This window comes from Panthera leo, chromosome C2, assembly GCF_018350215.1.
Source record: "Panthera leo isolate Ple1 chromosome C2, P.leo_Ple1_pat1.1, whole genome shotgun sequence".
In the NCBI taxonomy this organism is placed as follows: Eukaryota; Metazoa; Chordata; class Mammalia; order Carnivora; family Felidae; genus Panthera; species Panthera leo.
In genome coordinates, this window is record NC_056687.1 from 80,287,166 (window position 1) to 80,308,883 (window position 21,718).

The following is a 21,718-nucleotide window of genomic DNA, read 5'->3' on the forward strand; positions in this document are numbered from 1 at the left end:
ACTATCAGGAAATGGAGACTGAGCTGTGAGGGATGAGGGCTTGATTTATCTGTGTGTGGTACACAAGCCCTAACAGTGAACTCCAGGTCGTTTCACTAGACCGTCAGCGCTGGCACCTTAGGACCCATGTCTAGATTTGTTTCCAGCAGCGAGAGCAGGCAGAGCAGGAAAAGGCCTATGTGTCCCATTAGTGAGCATAAGGAAAGGGCCCTGGCCTAGAAGGCAGCCACTGACTCCTGCTGAGATGCTGGATGAGTGAGCTCCCTGCTCTGGGCCTCAGTTTCCCCAGCTGCCCGGTGAGGGAAGAGGACTTGTGGGCGTCTCCAACCCCTCCCAGTTCTGACGGCCTACAGCTCTCAATCCAGTGCTCCCTTCTCCAGGCCTCATAGGGTCAGTCTGCATCCTGCTGTGGAATGGCAAGATAAGTCCCTCCCATGGCCCTGCTCCAAGCCCGAATCCCCTGACCCCCGGGCTCCTAATTTCTGTGCAGTGCTCTGTGTTTACTCAGAACATGCCCTCGACCTTCAGGCTGTGGCTGACCCCAGCTACCGCAGCAGCTCTGCTAATTCTCTGGGAGTGGACAGGCGGCCTTGGCCTCTGAAGGAAACGAGAGGAGGGGAGATGTTTCTCATGAATCTCGGTTGTAGTCCCTGGGGGTATTCTTCCACTCCTGAGATAGTGGGTTCCAATGCTAGGGACACAGAACCCAGGAAGTGGAAATGAGCTTCAGAGAAGTGTGACAAACGCTCATTTTATGCAGGAAGGGCAAACAGCGTAGGCTCTGGGGGATGGAAAACAGAAGGAAGGTCCCAATGCCGGGGCAGGGCACACAGGCACACTCAGATGGGTGTGAAGCGGGGGTGCTCTGGGGTGCCGGGGCACCTGGTGCACAAATCTGCATGCCTGTGTGTGCGCAGACCGATCTCTGCTCCACCTCGGTGAACAGCAGAGCTTGAATCTACTTTGGTGTGCTCAAAGAGGGAAAACTAGTTACTAGAGCTTGGGGTACAGCAATAATGAAAACATACAGTAACCCCTGCAGGGTTCTTATATTGCCCTGAGGGGAGACAGATAATACACACCGAACATAATCCATAGATAAATTATACAGGGCGTAGTAAGGCGATAGGCAGAGACACGCAATGCAGCAGGATAAAGGGTCACGGTGAGGCAGGGCAAGGGTTGTGATTTAAACGCGTTGGTCAGGGGGTGCCTGGGCGGCTCAGTTGGTTAAGTGTCACTGTGGATTTCGGCTCAGGTCATGATCTCATGGTTCGTGAGTTCGAGCCCCACGTCGGGTTCACCGTGTAGAGCCTGCTTGGGATCTCTGTCCCCCTCTCTCTGTGCCCCTCCCCCACTCGCTCACACACACTCTTTCTCTCAAAAATAAATAAATACACACTTTTTAAAAATACAAAATTAAAATAAATAAACACGTCGGTCAGGGTAGTCCTCATCGACAGGGTGACCCTTGAGCAAAGACTTGGAGAAGTTGAGGAAGTTAGCCATGTGGCTTGCTGGGGAAAAGCCTTCCACCCAGAAGGAACAGCCAGGGCGCAGACCCTGAAGGGGGCACGTGGCCAGTCTGTCTAAAGAACAGCAAGAAAAGCAGTGTGACCGGAGCAGGAGGTACAGGGATGAGAAATGGAGACAGGTGCAGGAAGGGAGCTGGGAAGGATGGCCAGATCACCAGGCGGCTGGGAAATAGGGTCCCTGCTCAGCGCCCACAGCAATGACAGACTTTACAAGCTGTTTTCATGCCAGTGTTTCATGACCTCTCAACTCCTAGAGGACACTATTAACATCCTGCCCCCACCTTAGATGCTTGTGAACACTGAGGCCTGATGACAGAGGTGTGCTTGTCAATGATTAACAAGTGGCTCTGGACTTGGGGGTAGGCGGGGAGGGCAGGGAGAAGAGATGCTCAGAATTCACACACCGTTCACCATTCAGGTACCCTAGACACTCATTACCTCCAGGGCATAGGTAACCAGTTAAATACTGACAATGGGAGGTGATGACCTTCTGTAGAAGTTGTCTCCAATATAATTTAATTAATTGCAACTTTCTGAAACGGAATTGTTAACGATGGCTGTGTTTTAACAACCGGCTGCAAAATCTCCGAAAAGTTGACCCTTTGCACTTATAAACTGGTGGCAGCCAGCTCTGCCACCCTACTGTCTGGGGAGGTTAGGGTGACACATGCCATGAGAGGCAGGGCGGGCACCCAGGTCCTTTGGTCCTTGTTCCTGTGCTCTGCAGGAGTTTTCCCGTGAAGATCTGAGGATGTTCATGAGGGCCAGGGCTGGACAGGGTCCTTGGCAGGAGCAGAAGAATATGCCAGCTCACACATTCCTGGGAACTCTGCCTGGGGACCCTGGCCTGTGGCAGGCCCCTTCGCTGCGCTCAGCCCTTACTCAATCACGGCTTACACCCCCAGCTTGACTGTGACATACCTTGAGCCAGGCTGCCTCTGCTGCAGAACACAACCCTGCTGTGTTTTCTTGCCCTTGGACTGTTTTCGGGCTCCAAACAGTTTGAGGCCCAGCCCCCCCCCCACCCCCACCCCCAGTCTCTGAGAGGATTTGCATGTGAATGAGCCTGGCTCTGAAGTTCCAGAAGGCACGGGGTGGGGAGTCTTTCACAAGCTGGAGAGAGTGAATCCTTCCTGGCCCTCCTGCCCAGCCCCAGTTCCCAGACTCTCCCGCCTACCCCCTCTCTACCCCGCTCCTGCTGGGACAGTGGGCATTGCCACTTTCCCACCTGCGGGACGCCCCGCTTCCCAGGCTCTTAGAGCCCCTCCCTGCCAGCCCTCTTTTTCTCCCCATGCTCCTGCTGCCTGGAGACCATCCCCTTTTCTGTCCAGAGCCCTTCTTGCAAAAGGGCAATCCTTCCCGGGAGCAGTGGGAGTCTTGGACTCCGAGGACCCGCCAGCCATGGCTCAGGCCCCCACGCCGTTAATGGTGTGTGCCATTTCCATGGACACAATACCTTCTTAGGGGCTTACCCAGTTCTGTTAGGAGCTTTTTACTGTGATGAACACATAAGTAAGAACACCGTACTGGGACTATGGGACACACCCCTGCCGTTATCAGGCCATGTGGCTTTGAAGGGGTTACTCCGTTTCCCTGAGCCTCACTTTCCCCACGTAAGAAAGAGAAGAGATAAACTTGGTAGCCTTTCATATCCTTTCTATCTCTGACCTTCTGTGGTTCTCTGGTTCCAGTGACTGGACCAGGGCTGGAAGTCAGGATATCAGGATTTTGTCTCAGGTCTGCTACTCCTAGGCTGTGTTCCCTTGGGCACTCATGTCACCTCTCTGGGCTCAGAATCACAATGTGTGCCTGAAGTGCATTCCTTGCAAGAGAGCCAGCAGAAGCAAATATAATAAAGAAGGTGAAAATACCTGTCAGCTGGAAAGTTCCACACAGAGGAGGGAAATGACTGTTACCAGTGCTATTATCACTATTATTATTATTATTATTATTATTACCTTATGACCAAATGACTTGGCTGAAACCCAAGCATCAACCTCCAGCCCCTCTCGGGAAAGGCCAACTTGAGCCTTAGACCCACCAGCTGTGCTATTTTACTTCCATGGCTTTCAAGAGCTTCCAGAATGCAATACACAAAACGCACTCATACGGACACACACACCTCCTTTCTTCTCCAGTCCCAGGCTCTTGTCTGGAATCCAGTACCCGTAATTTGCTCCTTCTCGTGATCTTTAACTGAAATCTGGACAAGTGTGTAAAGTAGAAGATTGAGCTGTCGAGCCCTGGCCCGGTCCCTGGAGGTGATAGACTTACTGAGAGGGTGGCTTCAGGAGCACAGAGCACTCTCTTGCGAGTCAGAAGTCCTAGCCCAGGGCTGCAAGTGAATCCCCGGCCTAAATTCCCACATCTAGAGCAATCCTTTGTTTTTTGTTTTTGTTTTTGTCTTTTAAATATAATTTATCATCAAATTGGCTACCATACAGTGTGTAAAGTGCGCTCTTGGTCTTTGGGGTAGATTTCCGTGGTTCATCGCTTACATACAACACCCAATGCTCATCCCAACAAGTGACCTCCTCAATGCCCATCAGCCATTTTCCCTCTCCCCAGCCCCCATCCACCTTCAGTTTGTTCTCTGTATTTAAGAGTCTTTTGTGGTTTGACTCCCTCCCTCTCTATTTGAAACTATTTATTCCACTTCCCTTCCCCCATGGAATAGAACAGTCCTTTGAAACACAGGGAAGTGAGGAGGTTCCTGGACTCATATTCCCTTGCGGGATGGAAACTTTGAGAGCTCCCTCACATTCCTCTGTGAAATCGGTGTAATATCCTCTGTCACCCACCTCCTGGGATTGCCAGGAGACGCCTCGAGTGCAGAGGGCCAAAGGAACTTAAGATAGACACCACCTGCCAAATGAAGTGGCCGGGCTGTGAGGGGTCTCAAGGTGCCCCTCCCTCTCCATCGGCCTGGGCTCTGGGGCCTCACAGGATGAGAAGTCTGTGCTGATGGCTTCAGTGAGATCGGGAATGAAGGTGTGAAATTGGAAACCAGAGGGGATACGGGGACAGTTCCAGTCTCTCCCTCTTCTTCAAACAGTGAAATTACCCATGCCCACCCAGCAGGGAGTGCAGAAGGGGGTCATCTTGGATGACCGGATCTCAGCAGTCTTGTTCTTCTCACTGATATCCTGAGAGCTGACTAGATTCCAGCCCTTCTAAGTGTTCTACGCGTATTAACTCATGTCACTTTCACAACAGTCCTGTGATATTAACGCTATCGCTGTCACCATTTCCCAGATGAGAAAACCTGTATACAGAGCGTAGCCGTTTCCTAGGGCTGCCATCACAAAGCACCACAAACTAGGTGGCTTATAACAGGAATGTATTGTCTCACAGCTCTGGAGGCTTCAAGTCTGAAATCAAGGTGTTAGCAAAGCCACTCTTCCTCTGAACGCTCTAGGGAAGAATCCTTCCTTGCCCCTTCTGGCTTTTTGGTGGTTGACTGCAATCCCCGGCATTCCCTGTGTGTGGCAGAATGTCTCCAGTCTCGGCCTCTGCCTTCACACTTGACTCTGTGTGTGTCTCTGAACAAACGTCCCCCTTATAAGGACACCAGTCTTTGAATTATGGGTCTACCCTAAGCCAGTATGAGGTCATCTTACCTTGACTACATCTGCAAAGACCTACTTCCGGATAAGGTCGAATCAAATCCAAGGGTTAAGACTTGAATATATCTTATGGGGGAGGGGGGGCCACAATTCACCTACAACGCAGAGAGTTTGAATGATTTTCCCAGCATCTAATAACTGGTGAAGACTCATGTGCAACTCATGTAAAGATGAGGTCCCACATGATCCAGTGTCAGTAAGGGATTACGTTAAAAAAAAAAAGAAGAAGAAGAAAGGAAAAATTTTGGTGGCGTCTGGGTGGCTCAATTGGTTAAGAACCCAACTCTTGATTTCGGCTCCGGTCGTGATCTCATGATTCATGGGATTGAGTCCCACATTGGGCTCTGCACTGACAGCACAGAGCCTGCTTGGGATTCTCTGTCCCCCCCTCTCTGCCCCGCCCCTGCTAGAGCTCACTCTCTCCCTCTCTAAGTAAACAAACACTTCATATATATATCTATATATATGATATAGATAGATATATAGATATATAGATAGATATATAGATAGATATATATATCTATCTATATAGATAGATATATAGATATATAGATATATATGTGTGTGTGTGTGTGTGTGTGTGTATAGAGAGAGAGAGAAATTTAAAAATTGAAAGCAATTCACAACTCAACTCACTTTCTTGAGAAACCAAACCCAAACAGAAATGCTTTTACTATACTCTTATATGCCCCCACCTTGCTTTCTCTCTCTCAATCTGTCTCTCTCTCCCCCTTCTATTTCTTCCCCCAGTCTCCAAGAACTCCACACCAAAGAACTCTTCTGTCTCCCCTCCTCCATCCACTTACACACCATCCACTGACTCCCCCTTGGACTTCATGATCACAAAAACAATTTATGCACTTCCATATGTGAATTTTAGTTATTCTGAGTTTCTTGATTGTTTAATCAGAGTTCTACTTCTTACCATATTATCTGTGTGGAATTAAAGCAAAGAGCCTCACCTCTTTTTCAGCTCTGTTGGGACCCAAGGGCTAGAAGAAAACGTGAGGAGGTGACAGGGTGGGGAGGAGTCACCATACCAGAGATTCGGGTGGTTATGAGAGACAGAGGGACCACAAACCAACCCTGAACTTCCAGGCTGGGTTAGTTGCCGCTCTTCTGTGTTCCGTGTTTGTTGACCTAAACTGACCGATTTTATGCCACTGGTAGAATGAGAAGGAAGTAGCTTTGGGCCCAGGTTTCTTTTTAAAATACTTTTAAAATATAGAAACAGATGAAAGAAAAATTACCTGCAGTTCCACTAGTCATTGTTAACAGTTTGCTCTAACTCTTTCTCCTTTTTATTTTCAATGCATTTCTTCGACATAATGCATTGTGGTAATTACGCCATGTATATGTTTAACCTACTAGGAAGGTTTCCAGATCATTGCAAATTCTTCATTAATGTGATAATTAATGCCTAATATTTATTAAGTTAAGGCTCATTTAGACTGTTTCCCCTAGAATTGGATATTTACCATTTTTTTTAGTTTTCTATCATTATACATGGGTGCTAGAAACATCTTTGTCACAAAAGGTTTTTCCACATTTAGGATATCTTCCCCTAAGTTTTATTCCCAGATAGGAGGCCAAGCAAGAACTTTGTAGGTGGAGGGTAATCCAAACAGCCTGATCTGTCTTAGAAGGTAGTTGAGTTTCTCATCTTTGCAATTGATCTCAAGAAGGCGGCATGATTTTTTGATAGGGGTGTGATAGGGAGATAAGGAGTCAAGCCAAGTAGCTTTCAAGGCCCCAAGAACCTATGAGATGGTAATTCTCCAAGTATCACTTCATAAATGTCACTCTTTCCCTTTGTCCCAAATTGCTTCCTACTCCCCATAGCATATCTATTCTTGTGCAACAAACCACTGTAAAACTTAGTAGCTAAAACAACATCCATTTTACTTGCTCAGATCCTTTGGTCAGAAGTCTGGGCTAGGCTCACAGGATGGTCTTTGGCTGGATTTGCCTGAGATCATTCGAGTATCTCTAGTCATTTAGAAGCTTAACTGAAGCTGGAAGGTCCAAGATGACCTTCCAAATGGTGGTAGCTGTCAGCCGGCTGGTCTAGAGACCTCAATTGGGATAATTCCTCTCTGGCCTGTGTGACCTTTGCTTCTCCAGTAGGCGTGACAGGGCTTCCTCACATGGAGGCACACAGGGAAAGAGCTACAAGGCCCCCTGATGCCTGCAAGAGCCACAGGGCCCCTTGGAAGTGGCACACCAGCTCCACATGTCACATGCCTTTTGTCAAGGCAAGTCACAAGGCTTGCACACTGAAGGACTACTCCTTCCAGAAGCGCCTTGCCACATACAGCTAGAAACACATACTGACGCTTTCAACACTGTCCAGAGATCTCCTTAGCAGATCCACAAGTGCACTGTGTACATTTTTCTGCCATCTACATTGCCACGGGCAGGTTGTACCAATCGTCTCGCCACTACGTGACGCAGGTTGTCTTTGTCAAGCTCCCCCTGTGGCGGTTTGCTCATTGCTCTTCTAACCTCTACTTGCTAGCCAGTCCCAAAACCCAAGCCAAGGGTCCTGTTTGCTACAGCCCCGTACTTCTGAAGCCGGTACCTGTATCAGCCAGAGTTCAGTGAGGAAAGCAGAGTGAGAAATTGCTCTGTGAGCAATGAGACGTAAGAGCTATTTGGGGCCTCAGAAATCACATGACTAGAGGAGAAGCTGGGAAAGTGAAAGCAGAACTGGGGAGCCGGAGGACCATGGTCACTAATCAGTGCTCCTGAAAACCGGACGTGGGTGGAGATGTTGGCACCTGCAGGGGAATGTGAGAATCCAAGACCTTCTAGGAAGCCAAAGTAGGCCCATGAAGGGGGGCCCACGGGGAGAGGTCTGCAAGAAGCTGTTGACTCTGAACACCTCTGAACCACCCACAGAGGTGGAAGCTGTTCAGAGTGGGTGGTGGGTCTGAGCCACTGTTGGTCAGCAGAGCCAGTAGTTGGAAAGAAGCGCTGACTGCAGAGTGGAGGAGAGTGAGGGCAAGTGGGAACCCACTGGGCGCATCTATGTCTGTTCATTCTCCGTAGCTGATCACAAAACAGCCTTCAGAGAGTAAGGACTGTTGTGTTCTAAACTCACACAAGCCTCTCTTTTGGCCCCCTCTACCCTGGAGCTATACAGAAAGGGAGATTCTGAGAAATATCGTTCCCAGATTAACTAAATTGACCGCAGAATAATCCAGCACATTTCCTGAATATCTGCCTAATTAAAATATCTGCTGGCCTGTCTTAGTTTTGCCAAGGTTTGTGCTGTTTCTACTAAGTTGAAAATTCATAGAAAACAGACCCTGGCTTCTCTTCCTTAGATCTCTCTTCCCAGCTCCCTGTCCTCAACACCTTTCCTATGGCAGGTGGTGATGGGAAAGGAGGGATGGTTGAGTCTCTGAATACCCCCGGGACTTCACTATTCCCTTAGCCTAGAAGCTCCTCCTGCTTTCCCCAACTCTACCTACTATTTCTACCTCCCTAATTCCTATTCATCTTTCAGGCCTCAGTTCAAAGAACATTCTGTTCTTCCTAAATGTTTTATGATTCCCCTCAGCTGGATGGAATTTGTTTCCTTCTTTAAACCCCTGGGGCTTCCTATCTTTCATTGCTATAACTATGCCCTGACAGTTCCTGAACACATACCCATTTGAGTACTTATCTTACTGTCCTACTAAATTTCACATTCCCAGAGGCAGGGGACTTGCTCATTAAGCTCATGCAACAAATAAGTAATTTTTGGCATCCTCCACATTACAGTCCAGACAGAATTTGGTACATAAATATTTTTTGAATTGAGTTGAAAGAAAACAAATTGAGGACATGCATCCATGTGTTGGGGCCCTAAATAACAATAGCCTGAAAGGGTATGGTTGCCATAATAAGAAATAGAAAAATGAAGAGTCTGTGATCCCCGGCCAGATGGTTCTCTATTATTATGAATTTTGTGTCTTCATTTGATAAGGTACTTCCCATCATCATGTTCACATGATGACCCTAGAAATGGGACAGTCCAAACAGAAGCCAGGGCTCAATCTTTTGCCTGTGCTCAGAGGTAAATGATTTTTGTAGAATTTTACAATTCTTAGCAGGGGCTGCAAATATTAACCAAGGTCAATGACCCCTCTGTTTAGGTTATGACTGGAGCTGTCACTGAGCCACATCCTCTCTGGGAGACAGTCCATGCCCCCAAGATAAAATTTCAAGAGGCCCTCGAGCCAGAAAAGTTGTTTGGCAAAGTGCCTATGTCTTTTGTCATGTACTCTCTGGGCTGGTGGGTTCCTTTCTCCAGGGTCAGAATAGTTCCAAAAGCAAAAGTGCTATCAGGAAATGCTCATGGTTATCTGTCTACTCCTGAGCAAGTCACTGGCCCACTCTGGACCTCAGGTTCCTCTAGAAGGAGGGGGATTGAAATAGCTCTTACAGGTCCTTCTCTCCCAGCTCTGATATTCCAGGACTCTATTCTGAGCAGCAGGCTGAATTCCCAGGCTTCCAGAGCCTTCTATCCCCTGCTCCTAAAGATATAGATGGCTGAGATTTTCCCATGGGCCTCAGCCAGAACATGCTTACCTGTTGTCTGGAATAGTGTGGCTCTGTACATGATGACTGTTTATCTGCCATCATGAAAGTGTCTTTTATCCTGCAAGTTATGAGGGAGTTTGTTATCACAGACCCTCATTATGTCTCCCCGTGATCCACGTTATCCCTGGTTGATTTCACTTGAAAGTGTCCATGCCCCAGGCACTATAGGATCCAAGAGACTTTGGGGGATACCAAAGTACAAGCAGGAAGCTGCTGAGTCTGGAAGTGTTAATGCTCAAGTCATATGACTACTCGTTAACTAACTGACTTTGTATGGCATGGTTATAGACCACAAACAAGTTCAAGTTCACCAAGTTCTTCAGCAGAAAACAATTGGTGTCTTGAAAATTCTGCTCACCATCCTCCAGTTGGCCTATTGAATGTGTGGGTGTAACAATTTGTTAGAATACTAGTATGTCACAATTAGAAGAGAACATATATATAGCTCAGCTAGTTCAAACCCCTGTTTTATCAGGTGGATAACTGAGAGTAGAGAGGAGGCAGCCCTGCGACGGTTTATGGTAGAGTCAGGAATAGAGAGCTCAGGACCTTCAACTGCCAGGTCAGGATATCTTATATTATCAATATTAGAACTCAGAGTTAGAGGTCACCAAGATAGGGTCCTCCAGTTCACGCCTTTCCTAGGCCTTTACTCTGGTTTCCATTTTACAACATATTTCAGTTAATAAACTGATTTTTAAAAAGACACAAAATAAAACACTACATAAAGGAGACCTAAGAATTGCAAAGTCATTATAGTCCAGGAATATTCGATGCAGGGCATGCGACATTAAACAACTCAATATCCCCAGAATGATTGACATTCATAATAATGTCCTTGGGTCGCCAAGAAAGGGTTAGCATGTTTCACCTACAAAAGCAGGGATTTGTATAAAGCACTTTAAAAAGCATTACACTAAATAATAATAATGATGATGATGATGATGATGGTTATTATTAATTATGGTCAGGTAAAACTTCGGCTATCTGGAAAACTCAGATAACCAAAATAACAAACAAGCCATGGTGGTCAAGGAAGTGACTGTGTACAGATAGGTACATTCTACAGTAACAAGGCTGGTGTGAGTTTGGCTAGTATCTGCAGAGAAGAGGAATAAACAGCAAAGCCATGATCTCATCTTCTGTTTACACTTCAATTCCCAAAGTTAGTGATTAATTGTCCTTGTGTTTTGTTGCCAGGGCAAATTGTTTTTCTTTAAAACTCCCACTTATCTTAAATAAATAAATCATTAGTTTCAAAACAGAAGTGTCAAATGTCAAGATACTTCTGACATACTAGGCTAATGAACAAAACAATGAATGCATTAGAAGCTACTAGAGGTACGCAGAGCCTTTGAGAACTTTCCCTTAATGACTTTAAAAGGCATCAGAATCATTCTTGGTAAGAGATTTTCTCACGCATCTTGGCTAAAATGTCAATCTAGAGGTTGCAAACACAAATACAGCCTCAAAAGAATCCAGTCAGTGTAATGATAGAGTGGTAGGTAGGCCAAGTATTCATAGTCAAATAAACATACCAACCAGCTACCATATTGTACTTCCCAAACCAAACTCACACAAAATCAGCTTTAGGCACCCAATTTAGGCTCTCCGCTGGGGTCTCTGAATTTACACAGGGTCTCTGGCTCCTCCAAGGAAGGGAATTCTTTTAGCAAACAGGTAATTTTTGCATCTGAGTCTTAACACAAACACAAATGTTTCAGGGATGATTCCAGTCATTTCTGAATTATTAAGACTACCTACTAAATATAGTTCTAATTATATAATTTCCCTGTTCAAAAGTTTCCAGTGTCTTTTCTTTACTCAGAATTAAGAGTCACATAGTGTTCTTATGGTATTCAAAGTCAGTCATAATCTCGTTTCAACCTTTCCTACGACTTTATGTTCCCACAGACTCCCTGGCTTCTTGTTCTCAGAAAGAGCCTCACACTTTAGTTCTTGGTAACAAACATTTGTTGGGTAATTGCTAGGTGCCAGGTCCTGCTCCATGAACTAAAAACACATCTACAAAGAAAACAAAGTCTCGTTCTCCTGTAGTTTCCATTCTGATGGGATCTTTCATCTTCTGAGTGCCAGTGCGTTCCCAGTGACTGCGTTCCCGTTAAAGCACTTGTCACACCGTATAACAGCTCTGTCTGTGTTTTCATCAGTCTGAATATTGGCTCCCCAGGCACAGCTCCCATGCTTTACTCAGTGGCAGGCACACACTGAATGCTCAGTGAATGCCTCGGAGTTCGTTTCTCGTCTTTGGTAATGTGGTCAGTTTCTGTTGCATATGGAATCCATCTGTGAGGTTATCTAAGTCTGAGTTCTAATAGTGAGTTAGTTTTGACAGATGAGTCATTTTTTTGTCCATAGGATGACAAATGTCAAGCTACTTCTGATGGACCTAAACAAAGGAATGAGGCAGTGACTATGCAGCCACATGGACTTAACCTGCACTGGGTCTTTCCTCAAGTCCCAGAGTCCCAAATCCTCTTTCTCTGGGTTTCCCAGGCTGCCTGGTCTGTTCGTAGGCAGCCCCTCCCTCTTTTCGTTTAGAGACCAGCAGGGAAGCTAATTTTGGAAGCTACTCATCTTGTTCCCTTCCTCTTTGATCCCAAAGGTAGAAACCGAAGAGCAGGTGCTGGCAACCTTCTGTGGCAGGGAGACCACAGACACGGAGCAGACCCCTGGCCAGGAAGTAGTGTTCTCCCCGGGCTCCTTCATGTCCATCACTTTCCGGTCAGATTTCTCCAATGAGGAGCGATTCACGGGTTTTGATGCCCACTACATGGCTGTAGGTAAGTTGGAGAAATGGGTGGCTCACCCCAGGTCTCCCCTTCTCTCTAAAGATTAAAAGTACCTCATGCTTGTTTCTTTACAATGAACACCTACATACTCACCATAGAGATTCTGCCATTAATATCTTCCTGCATTTGCTTTATCACATATCTACCCATCTATCCATCCTCAATCTAGCTATTAATCCCCTCTTTTTGATGAATTTCAAAGTAAGTTGCAGACAGACAGTGGTACACTTTTTCCTAAATACTTACCCGTGCATTTCATTTTGCTGAAGTTCAATATCTATTCACAATTTCCTTTCTTTTAAAGTAAAATGTACAGGGGCGCCTGGGTGGCTCAGTCGGTTAAGCGTCCGACTTCAGCTCAGGTCATGATCTCGCGGTCCTTGAGTTCGAGCCCCGCATCAGGCTCTGTGCTGACAGCTCAGAGCCTGGAGCCCGTTTCAGATTCTGTGTCTCCCTCTCTCTCTGCCCCTCCCCTGTTCATGTTCTGTCTCTCTCTGTCTCAAAAATAAATAAACGATTAAAAAAAATTTAAAAAAATAAAGTAAAATGTACATTCAGTGAAATGCACAAACCTTCAGTACATTTGTTGAGTTTCAAAAATTTTATGTTGTGTGTAACCCAAGCCCCTAACAAGATGTTGAGGTTTACCATTAACCCAGAAAGTCCCTTTATGCTCCTTCTCAGTCACAGTCTGGTCCCATCTACCTTAGAGGTGACAACTGTTCTGATTTTTTTTTCCACTATAGATGAGTTTTGCCTCTTCTTAAACTCCATATAAATGAACGTACACAAAATATATTTTGGAAGTGAGGATTCTTTACTCAGAATAAAGTTTTTGAGTTTCAATCATGTTGCAATGCATAGGTAACTTGCTCCTTTCCTGGCAGAGTAATTTTCCATTGTATGAATATAATACTGTCTGTTTATCCATTCTCTCACTGGTAGACACTTGAACTCTATCTGTTTTTTGACTCTCACTAATAAAGTTTCTATGCACTCTTGTAAAACTCTTTTTGTAAACATATGTTTTCACTTCTGTTGGGTAAATAGGTAGGAGCAGCATTGTTGGGTCATAGGGCAGGTGTATATTTAATTTTATAAGAAATTACCAGGCCTTTCCCAAAGTGTTTTTGTACTATTTTATATTCCTTCACCAATGTACAAGAGTTTGATGTCAATTTTTTAATTTCTAAAATTTAAAATTCTGATGGGGTATGTAGCGGTACCTCATTATGGTTTTGATTTACATTTCCCTGGTGACTAGTGATGTTCCACATCCTTTCATGTGCCTGTTGGCCATTCTTTTAGCTTTTAGGGGGAAATGTATGATCAAAATTTTTTTGATGTGTATCTATTGGTTTTGAAAGAGAAATAGTGTGGGAGTGGTGTAGGGACAGAGAGAGAAGAGAGAGAGAATCCGAAGTAGGCTTCCAAGCTGACAGCATGGAGCCCAATGTGGGGCTTGATCTCACGACCATGAGATTGTGACCTGAGCTGAAATCAAGAGTTGGGTGCTTAACTGACTGAGCAACCCAGGTGCCCTTGCATGATCAAATTTTTAAATTGGGTTGAGAACATGCCTTTTTTTAATGTCTACGTTCCCACTGCCCAGGGAAGTGGGATATATATAGAGAGAGAGGGGCTGCATGGACTAGAAAGAAAGAATGGGTTCTGGAGCTACCCTACCTGGGTGTGAATACTGACTCCACCTTTTATCATCTCTATGACTTGGAGTAAGTTCTTTAAAGGCCCCAACTGTCTGTTTCATCGTCTGTGGAAAGGGGATGGTAAGAGTTCTACCTGCTATTATCACAACTCTTACGGGGTAGTGGCACCCGTGAGAGGCAGCTCGCCTGGCCTTGAACCTGGCTTTTGACGGTCTTGGATAAGTTGCCTCCGTTCTCTGAGTTCCAGTTGCCTCATTTGTAAATGGAGACAATGGCTACTTTGGGGCTTTATGTGAGGCTAACACAGGGAGTGGCCCATACTGTGTGCTCTGTACATGGCTGTTGTCTTCATAGTCCCACATGGACCGACTGACCAAAAGGCTCTACCTGCCCTGCAGATGTAGACGAGTGCACTGAGCGGGAGGACGAGGAGCTGTCCTGCGACCACTACTGCCATAACTATATCGGCGGCTACTACTGCTCCTGCCGCTTTGGCTACCTCCTCCACACGGACAACAGGACCTGCCGAGGTGGGGCCCAAGGATGACTCCGTATATCACCACTTTGTGCCATGTTTCTCAATAAGATTAGGGGAGGCTCAGAGGCGGAACAGATATGGAGTAGAAACAAGTAAAAATGAAGCCAGAGAGCTCTGCCTCAGATACCCTATGCCTGAAGATGCTGAAATGCCCGCCAGCCGGGAAGTCTGCGTTCAGGTTCTCAAAGGACCACACTTGTGAAGCCTCTAGGCCATCTTTCTTCCTGGACAGCAGGAACTTCTGCTCTCCTACTGTAGGTAACTGGCCTGGCCTCAGTTATGGGAAAAGCTGGGTTCCCAGTCCTTTCTCAGCCATGCACCCGGCCTCACCCAGCCGTTCCTTTACCTCTTCACTCCCCTGGCCTCACAAGTTCCTCTGTGATCGAGAGAACCTCAGTCCAGAGAAAAGATGAGGAAGGAGAGAGGCAAAGACAGAGACAGTGAGGAACATGCCCCATTCCTTCCATCTCTGGTTTCCTGTCTTAATCAACACGCTCACCCTGCTGCCACCTCCGGGCAGGGCGAGGATGGAGAAATGGAAGACTTCAGCCACTTTCCATGAGGGCCTCCCTGACTCGTGGGGTTATCAGCACAGAAGCAAGTGGTGAAATGTAGCAAATGCTGTGGGCTCAGCACAAGTGACCTAAGTCTGCATGGTACCGTGAGCAGACATGTCCCAGAGATGGTGGCCCTTGGCAGAGTGGGAAGAAGAAGGAAAAGGAGAGTGCTCCAGGCAGAGGGAACAAATGTTCAGAGTCCTGATAGAACTTGGCATGTTTGGGGCATTGCCATCAGATCAGTATGGCTGCAGGGTAAAGACCTGTGTTTTAGGAGGGTCACTTGGAAGCTGAGTGGGGGATCATTGGAGGAGAGAAAGGCTGGAAACAAGACTTCTTTTCCTTCCTCCTTAAAAAATTTCGACTTTCTTCTGAATAAAACCCTCATGTGATCCATCAGTATAAAGGAGGCACATACAGGAGTTTTCTTCAAGAGGGCTGTATTTTCCTTGGTTTTTATTCAGTAGGTATTTATTGAGTATCTACTACATACTGAGTCCGGTGGGGACTAAGAATGAGCAAGGCTTCTCGGTCTTTGTTTTCATTTTCTCCTCTGCCTCCAGGAGCCTTTTAAAACATTATCTTCCTAATTTCCCCTACCCATGAAATTTTAATACCACAGATAATACCGTATATATGTTTATATACTGTATGTCCCGTCTGTGTATTATGCATAAAAAGAGTAGCCCTGCCTAAAAAAATGAAAAAGCCTCCATGGGCTAAATGCCACCCCCCAGAGAGTGCTTGGGGTAAGAAATGAAAAGAGGTGGGAATTCAAGAGGCCTCATCCTAACCATACTCTGCAGCTCACAGCTATAGGACTTTAGGTTAGCCATGCCCCCTCTCTGAGCCATAATTTTCTCATATTCAAATGAGCAGGATAAACAAGGGTTTAGAAAGGATTGACATCCCAGATCTGGGAGGGGTCAGCCCAAGGACAAAGGTTCAGTGGCAGATAAAGGGCCTTGGCAGGGCTAAGCCATGGCCAGGGTCCCAGGACACTGGATCCTTGGTTGCAGCTACAGTGGCGAACAAAGCAGAATCCCTGAGCTCAGGGAACTTACAGTCTACTGCGGGCAAGAAAATCCCCCAACAAATATATTGTATAATGTCAAGCAGTGGTCAGCCACATGAGGAGAAACAGAACAAGGTCAGGGGCCAGAGAGTACGGATATGTGTGAGTGTCCCGTGTTGGATGAGGGATCAGGAAGGCTTTGAACAGAGACCTAATGGAGTTCTGGGCTGAGGGGAGAACAGACAAAGGAGGTCTAGAGGTTTCCCCCTACCAGTCTATCTCAAAACTTTTCCTTCTCAGACCCCCTCTGCCCCACACCAATACCAGAGAAGCTGATGAGAAGGTTTATCACAGTCACTGCCTTTGAGTCTTGACTCTGAATATTATGAGGTGTGTGACCTTGGATACATCACTTCTCCCTGAACTTCAGTCTACCCATCCATAACATGGGGCTAATGATGCCTTCCCATTGCCTCTCAGGACCAGTGGGAAAGTCATACAGTAACCGATGAGAAAGGGGTTGCTGTGGCCATGGCTGTAGTGTGCCACTTTGCTCTGGTATGTTTCCCACAGTGGAGTGCAGTGATAACCTCTTTACCCAGAGGACCGGCGTGATCACCAGCCCCGACTTCCCCAACCCTTATCCTAAGAGCTCGGAATGTTTCTACACGATAGAGCTAGAGGAGGGTTTCATGGTCAGCCTCCAGTTTGAGGACATTTTCGACATTGAGGACCACCCTGAGGTGCCCTGCCCCTATGACTACATCAAGGTAAGCCTACAATGGACATTTGCCCTGGCCATGCTGGGAAATCTTGGCTGAATTGGGAAAATTGATATTCTTGGTCCTCCAGTTTCTCCCAGGATAGAAGACCAAGACCAAAAATTACTTAAAATAGTGTCTACCAGCTTCATCAGCTCCAGCCTAGGGATCTTCCCTGATCCAACACTAGCTCCTTGGCCACCTGTAAAATCCCTTTTGCCATGTCACGTGATATCACCATGAAGGAACACCAGAGGTGAAGGTCACGAGGACCATCTTAGACTTCTGCCTACCACGCGTAGTATCCCAGGAGCTATGCTGTAAACCTTCTCCAGGCACTTAACCTCATGGGGCTTCACTTTTCCCCCATTCACAATAAGATGACAAGATGGAGATATCACCCAAGATTGTGGAAGTCACCAGATGAAGGGTCAGGAGTCCTGGTCCTCGGAGGTGGAAGAAAACACGAGTTAGAGGCACAGGAAGGACCCATACCTGGTAGTCAGGAAATATAGATCAGCTAATAGTGCCTACTTCTTTCTCTCCATCCCCACTGACTCCATTCCAGGAAAATCCCTCTTATCTCCTGGTCCGTGGCAAGGCTTCTAGCTGTTTTTCTTGCTTTTAGCCTTGCCCTACACAGTCTGTTCTCCATGACATCAAGGCTGATCTTTATAAAATCCAGATCCAATTAGGACTGCTCTTGGAAGTAAACATAAACCCCTCAATATCATGTGGTGCATACCTGCCTTTCCAACCTCATGCTATGGCACTCCTTCTGTTCCAGCCACTCTGGCTTCCTTCCCTGCTCTTAATGCTGGGCTCTTTCCCACCTTTGGCCTTGACCTTTACATATACTGTTTTCTCTGCCTGAAAAGTATTCTTCCCTCTTCCTCAAGTGACAATCTTCTACTCATTCTCCATGTCTCAAATCCAGTGTCACCTCTTTGAAGAAACTTTCCCTGACCATCTATTTAAAGTTTTGTCTACAAATAAACAAATAAATATTTTATCTATTATATAAATGATGAATTATATAGGTTACATAGATTTTACTACATACATTAGAAATATATAGCATATACTTGTATTATATATATATATATATATATATATATATATATATATACACACACACACACACACACACCATCATGATTATTTTTTATAATTATTTTGCTTATTTATTGTTAGTCCCCCCCTCGCCTCCATCCTCGACTAGACTGCAGTTTCTTTAAGAGCAGAAGCCTTTTATATCCTATGCACCTAGACAGGACTCTGTCCCATTCTGAGACATAGTATGTTCATCTTGGAGCAGAGGACTGCCTTGTCCACTTCCAAGTCCATTGTAATCTACAAGTGAGAGAGTAGAGATGGAACTGTTTGGTGAATGCTAATGCCCGCTAAAAACATGAGTGAATACTATGGGTTCACATGGAAGCTTCCAGAAAGCCAGGGTTCAGTACAGAGATGGTCCCAGCAGCTGCCACCACAGCTCAGATGTGACCTTTTTCTCTATCTTGCCCCTCACAGATTAAAGCTGACCCAAAAGTTTGGGGGCCCTTCTGTGGAGAGAGAGCCCCAGAACCCATCAATACCCAGAGCCACAGTGTCCAGATCCTGTTCCGCAGCGACAACTCTGGTGAGAACCGGGGCTGGAGGCTCTCGTACAGGGCAACAGGTAATACAGCCTCTTCCCCCATGGGTCACACTTAGTCACCATGCTCAGCCCTCATGGGACAATAGCTGAGGGATGAGGGATGCAGGCCTGGGACTCCTCTGGGGACGTGACAGGACCCTCAGCTCCGCTATAAAGGAGGTTGGGGCCAAATACATTCTGTCTCCTGACTCAGTTTACCATCCAGGAAATGGGGGCAAGGGCAGCAATAATGGTGGGATTAGACTAGACATAGTTTTCAAACTTGCCGCACTTCAGAATCACATAAAGAGATTTAAACAAGAACAATAATAAACAAACTAACTAACAAAAAAAAACTTACTTCCTGAACTCTACTGTTTCACACTGATTCATTGGGCCTGGAGAGAACCCTCCCAGTTCAGCCCTCTCCAAGTCTGGGGCAGGAATTTGAGTGTGGGCCTATAGCTCAAAACGTTTCCTTATGGCGGTTTGCCTCCTGTGGCCCCCAGACTGGCAGCCTCCATAGGCCTCATTCCCTAGTACCCCAAGGCAGCCAGTCCTGGCCCAAAGCCTGATAGAGCCATGTGCCCCAGGGGTCTGCAGTAAGCCGAGGAAAAAGAGGGTACTGGTTGTGGCTGATCTCATAGATCTGATATCCTGGCCTTGCCTGCATTATCACATCAATGCCTGGTTCTGGGAAGGGGAATGGAGAGTGTATTAACAGAGAATTTGTCCAGGAAAAAATGTCAGGGGTGGAGCCAGACCTGGGAATCCTGTCCAATTTAGGCTTCGGAAGGGCGGACTCAGAAGCATATGGTCACGGTCTCTCTCTAACACTCTGAAGAACGGTCTTGGGGAGAAAGAGCGATTAAGTCATACTGAGCTGCCCAAGAGAATAAACTTTGCCCAGTGAGTGCCAATGACAAGGATATAAATTTCAGTGAAATAGGAAAACACTGTTCCTTTCACCAGAGGAGTCCAGTAGGAAAGGCACAGGTTTGGGAGGTATTAAGCTCCCTGTCACTGTAGGAATGCAAATAGATGTTTGACATCTACCACGGAAGATGTTGTAAAGGAGGCCTCAGACAAGGGTTGCACTCAATGACATTTAATATCCTTCCTACCATGTGTTGTGATTAAATCATTTGGCCAACCCGCTCATTTTACTGATGAGGACATAGAGGTCCAAGTTGGAAAGTGACCTGCTCAAGGTTCCAGAATAAGTCTTCAGAACCTAGTAGGTACAGACCCCCAACACCTAGTTCTGTGGGTCTCCCCTGCACCATACCTTGCACTGCAGGGGCTCGCCACCTGATGCAGCCTTTTCCTTGTTTTCTCACCCACCGCTCTTTCATTGCTCCCCACCAGGGAATGAGTGCCCAGACCTACAACCTCCTGTCCACGGGAAAATCGAGCCCTTGCAAGCCAAGTATTCCTTCAAAGATCAGGTGCTCATCAGCTGTGACACAGGCTACAAAGTGCTAAAGGTACAGGGTCCTGCTGGGGGAGGAAGGGCCACCAGGCCAGAGAGATGCTCCTGTGCCTCCCAGGCCAGACGGGCTTCCCGGAGCTTGCCATGGCCCCTCCACAGTATTTACCAACTTCCCCATAAACCTCCAGCATGTTCCAGAAATGCCAGCCCTCTGATAATCCAAAGCATGCATCCCAGACTCTCACTTCTAGAAATGGCACAAAAGTCATTTATCATACCTTGGGCTGGTTTGAATTGCAAAAACAAATCAAGATCCGTTCAGCCCTACAATCAGGACAAACAACCTTAACGGAGTTCATCAGTCAGGCCGATTGGGGGAAACTGGGATGGGAAGCAGAGATTTGAGAGGTGGCACATGGCTCACTCTTCCCAGGAGCCTCCTGGCTACCTTGGAAAATAGAAACAAAAGCACCTCCTAGGCCTCACCTGAGATGAATTAAAGCGGGATCTCTGGGGCAGGGCCAGTGATTGGTTTTTCTGTTATGTTACCCAGGTGAGTCCAGCGCGAGCCAAGCTGGAGGAGCTCTCACGGAATGGGTCTCCACGTGGGGTCCCCACCACAGCATCACGTCACTCGTTAGAAATGCAAACAGCAGTCTCCAAGCCAGGCCCACTGAATCAGAAACTCCGGGGGTGGGGCCAAGCAGTTTGTGCAAAAGCCTTTAGGCATACGGATGCTTATGCACATTTGAGAGGCCCTGCTCTGGAAAGAGAGTCAAGGGTACAGATTTCCCCTCCAGGACAGTTGCCCCAGCCCTTCCTCACACACAGCCCTTGCCCCTTTCCGCGGTCGGAATGGGCACCATGAATTCAGAGTCTGTCTTTTCCATGAAGTCAAGCTTGCCCTTGGAAGCCAGTGGTTGGAAAATGTTAGTCGAGGACAACTGGGTATGGAATTTGAGCCGGTTGTACTGGGGAACAACCACCAACCCCACCCCTCCTCCCTCTTGCCACATCTTCTTCCTGTTTCTTCCTAGGATAATGTGGAGATGGACACATTCCAGATCGAGTGTCTGAAGGATGGGACATGGAGTAACAAGATTCCCACCTGTAAAAGTAAGAGAACAAAACTGGTCTATGATAAGGATAATGAGCTCCCCAGCATTGGTGGGTTCCAATCAGAGACCACACAAGGGTGAAAACCTGACGGGTGTGCTCAACGAGGGGTAGGGCCAGTAACTCAGCAGACACGTGAGGGCTGGACCGAAAGACTATTGTTTGTTTAGGGAATACGACATTAGGATTCCAAAAGAAACTTCTTGTTGGTCCCGGTTTACTTCCCAAATACTAACTTTACCTCTGCCTGCAGGCAAGTTGCCAAACTTGCTAAAGAAGTAGCTTGTCCCCAGCTCTGAAACTAGCTCTGGCAATTACTAATTCAGGAAACTATTTTAGCACCGGTGCCCAGAGCCAAATGACCTTGCCAATCTCTATGTGGTCATCAGCCATACCCACTAAGGTTTCTACAACAGCTCATGATTTAGG

General features: G+C 46.6%; 1 protein-coding gene across 2 annotated transcripts in view; it reads left to right on the top strand.

Moving 5' to 3' along the window:
• MASP1 (MBL associated serine protease 1) overlaps positions 1–21,718 on the top strand; it is a 60,983-nt gene that overhangs the window by 14,072 nt on the left and 25,193 nt on the right. For both annotated transcript variants that reach the window (XM_042956145.1, XM_042956144.1), the window contains exons 3-8: positions 12,378–12,555; positions 14,630–14,761; positions 16,915–17,111; positions 18,636–18,783; positions 20,110–20,228; positions 21,211–21,289. In XM_042956145.1, the coding sequence (XP_042812079.1) occupies positions 12,378–12,555; positions 14,630–14,761; positions 16,915–17,111; positions 18,636–18,783; positions 20,110–20,228; positions 21,211–21,289 (853 nt within the window). The remainder of the gene's footprint in view (positions 1–12,377; positions 12,556–14,629; positions 14,762–16,914; positions 17,112–18,635; positions 18,784–20,109; positions 20,229–21,210; positions 21,290–21,718) is intronic.